The 3,424-nt window shown below is 53.2% G+C and overlaps 1 protein-coding gene across 2 annotated transcripts in view; it reads right to left on the minus strand.

The window, feature by feature from the left end:
• The window catches only part of IVD (isovaleryl-CoA dehydrogenase), a 15,375-nt gene that overhangs the window by 1,853 nt on the left and 10,098 nt on the right, over positions 1–3,424 (minus strand). The window contains exons 9-12 of one of the 2 annotated variants that reach the window (XM_027903747.1): positions 2,907–2,988; positions 2,382–2,486; positions 1,735–1,807; positions 436–1,632 (exon numbers count right to left, since the gene is read on the minus strand). In XM_027903747.1, the coding sequence (XP_027759548.1) occupies positions 1,499–1,632; positions 1,735–1,807; positions 2,382–2,486; positions 2,907–2,988 (394 nt within the window). In that variant the 3' untranslated portion in view covers positions 436–1,498. Of the gene's footprint in view, positions 1–435; positions 1,633–1,734; positions 1,808–2,381; positions 2,487–2,906; positions 2,989–3,424 lie in introns of those variants that run through there. The other variant, XM_027903748.1, reaches the window with a different exon arrangement.

Here is a 3,424-nt window from a genome sequence, read left to right on the forward strand (position 1 = left end):
GTGATAAAACATAAATGTCTGGTCATGTGAGTAAATTCCTACAGCCCTGTACAACAGTGCACTGAGTGTTTCCCACGTGCACCTCAAGGTTCACTTTCACAGCATTTGGTGCAGCTCAGTGAGATATTCCTGACAGGCCACCTCTGTCCATCCCCCATCCAGAGATTCAGGCTGAAAATTAAACCCTGGGATGCTTCCGAAGTGAAGGCCCACTGAGGCTGAGTAAATACCAAGTTTAGGAAGAAGGTGCTGCCACCAGAACTTTAGAAGCTCTTTCTGGCTCCTTGTGACTTTTATAAACTCCTGTTGACTTACCTGGTGACTGAGGAAAGTGAATTTTCTTCAATCTGTGGCATTTTAAAATTGTGTGTCAGTCTGTCCCCTGGTATGGACAGGTGTGAACTACAACCAAAAAACACACACACTTCAAGGTGATTTCTGTTAAAACTGCTGGGAGTTGCCTACATGGCAACTGTTTAATTAATTAACTGTTCAATCATACTTCCAGCATCCCATTTTGATTTGTGATTCACTCTTTTAAGGCTGGCAGGACACTGTGCAATTTCCTTTAACAAAGCTGGATCAACCTCAGTCTGCTGTACAAAATATACACTGGGATCACCCCCAAACACCCTGCGCTCGCCCCAGCTGGAGGTGGAGTGTGAGAACAGGCTTTGCCAAAACAACAACCCCCGGAGAACAAAACCCCCCAAAAAGTCAACTCCTCCTGCCTGCTTCATGCACAGATGTCACAATACAGGTCTGACTGTCACCAGAGTGATGAGTGGTGGCACCTCTGAGGGAATGACCCAGTGGGAGCCATTGGTCAGCACAGCAAGGACTCAGGGCTCACCGAAATGCCTCCAGAAGCAGCCAGAATATGAAAAGAATTCTGCAAATAGAAAGGAATTCTGCAAACAAACAGATGTGGGATTTAAGGAGGCTTTAGGAATCAGCACCTAAAACACTGCCTGAGCATGGATGATGTTAAGCATTGATGAGCAGCCACCCCACGATGCTGGCGTCGAGTTCCAAAAATGGAAGGCATTAATCCCACTGGAAGGGCACAGTGGGAAGTTCCACCTTCCAGTGGCAATATGCTAAATGCTAACTAGTTAATGGCACTTTTGGAAAAGAATAAAGTTGTTCCCTCCTTGTCTGTTTTGGCTTTTTTGGGTTGACTTTCTGTGCTCAGCAATGGCTGCACAGCCCTCGCCAGTCTGTCCTGGTGGGGGGACAACCCTCAGCCCTGCAATGCTGAGGATCAACAGCTCATGAAGAGTGTGAATCAGGATGACCACAACGAGATAAAACCCTTTTCCTGCCATGCCACCCTCCGATTCCTTTGTCCCAGCCCAGCCCAGCAGCCTCTGTTGCCAAAGCGGGTGGAGGGGAGTCCATGGGTGGCAGCGCCAGGACGTCAAGCGGGAAGCAGTTGTGCGCTCCAGCCTCATGCTCAAGGCCTCGTGGTGCCGGTGCTGCCCCTGCCCCGGGGACGTTACTGGAAGGTGGCGTTGAAGGCCCTGCCGATGACGAGCCTGCGCACCTCGCTGGTGCCCGCCCCGATCTCGTAGAGCTTGGCGTCGCGCAGGAACCGCCCCATGGGGTAGTCGTTGATGTAGCCGTTGCCACCTGCGCCCACAACAAACCATCGTCAGCCCCGGTGCCCACTCCAGGGGTGGAGGGTGGGGTGGGAGAGACAAGAGCTCTCTGGTGGGGCCGGCAGGGACTCACCCAGGCACTGGATCCCGTCCAAGGCCACCTGCGTCGCGCACTCTGCCGAGTACAGGATCACCGCCGCGCAGTCCTGCGGGACACAGGGCACAGTCAGCAGAGGGGGCCCTGCTGCCCTGACCTTGCCATGGCTCTACACCTGCTAAGAACCCTGAACACACAATCCCAGGGCACAGGGGGCTGCAGCAGTGTCCCTGTCATCGCCCAACACTCAAGGCAGGTCTGTAAATGCCTCATGAAGACAGAAAGAGGAGAAAAAAGAGACTAAGAGAGAGCACCAGGCGAGCTGGCCTCTCACAGACACCCATCAAACCCCAGGAGCCCAACGTGAGTTGATTTGGGATGCAGAGCTCTGTGCTCATGCTGTTAAACGCTCAGTCCCCTCCTCTGACAGAGGCGTGGTGACATTGTGGAGGAGACAACACCCCCAACGACTGCTCCAGCCCTTACAGCAGCCAGGAGAGGTGTTTGGGCTTCCAATAAACACCTTCTGATGCTGCTAAAGCTGTTGCCTTGCTTTTCATTTGGGAGTGGAAAATGGCCCTTTGGGCTGGGAGGGATGCTTGTAGAGAGCTTCCCCCCGGGCTGGGCTCTGGGACCAGAGGGACTGCCCCAGGACAGCCGGCCCAGGTGGGAGCTGAGCTCACCTTGGCGTTGAAGTGGCCCTGGTCACAGGCCTTGGCCACGTTGTAGACGTACTGCCGGCACGCCATGAGCCGCGTGTACATGTCTGCCATCTTCCCCTGCATGAGCTGCACACACAGGACACGCTCAGCACAGCAGTTAACAGAGGAGGGGCTCACCCACCCCACACTAGACACGGGAAAGGACACGGATCCAGCAGCCAGGAGGGAGCTGCAGGCTCTCTTAAGTGACACTCCCAGATATCGGCCACAGCCCCTCACCCCCCACAGCAGCCTTGGGGGAGCAGGCTCAGAGATCCCTTCGCCTTCTCACCACATCTTAGAATCCCAGAATTGTTTGCATTGGAAGGGGCCTTAAAGCTCACCCAGTTCCATTCCCCTGCCATGGGCTGGGAACCTTCCACGAGACCGTCCTCACGTCATGCAGCCCTAGCACAGACTCCATGCAAAGCCCCTCTCCCCACAACAAAGCTCTTGGTGTTCCCATTCTGAAGAGAAAAGAGGACAAAAATTCCTCCTCTGCCTCACCTGGAAGTGGCCAATTTTCTGTCCAAATGCTTCTCTGACGTGCAGGTATGGAATTGCGTGGTCGAGAACAGCTTGCATGAGCCTAAGGAAAGCACAGGTATGCAGGACAGGGGAAACAGCAGAACTATTCCTTAATAATGATTTAGCTTTGGAAGAGTAACCCAAGGCAAAAAGATTCTCACAGCTAAATGATATCCTGCTGTCTTCCCACAGCTCCAGTCAAATAAGGCTGAGAATAAAATCCAAAGGTCCCACATTTCTCCCTGGTGCTCCTATGGGAGCATCCTGTGGTAAGGCCTGGCCTTGTAATTCAGGGACTGAGACTTGGAGAGCTTTCTCACAACCACAGCCAGGACAGTTTGTGCTGCCTCACATCTCCAGAGCTCCCAACTCAAGGAATACCAGCCAATGCCATAAAAAAAGCACAGGCAAGAACAAGGAGCAGGAAAAATCCTCCTCCTGCTTTGTGGAAGTTGGTCCTTCCACGTGAGGATTAGTCCAGAGAGACCACTTGAGAG

The sequence above is a fragment of the Empidonax traillii genome, unplaced genomic scaffold (assembly GCF_003031625.1).
Source record: "Empidonax traillii isolate 1590-97213 ecotype Southwest subspecies unplaced genomic scaffold, ASM303162v1 scaffold992:size1346157, whole genome shotgun sequence".
NCBI classification, from domain to species: Eukaryota; Metazoa; Chordata; class Aves; order Passeriformes; family Tyrannidae; genus Empidonax; species Empidonax traillii.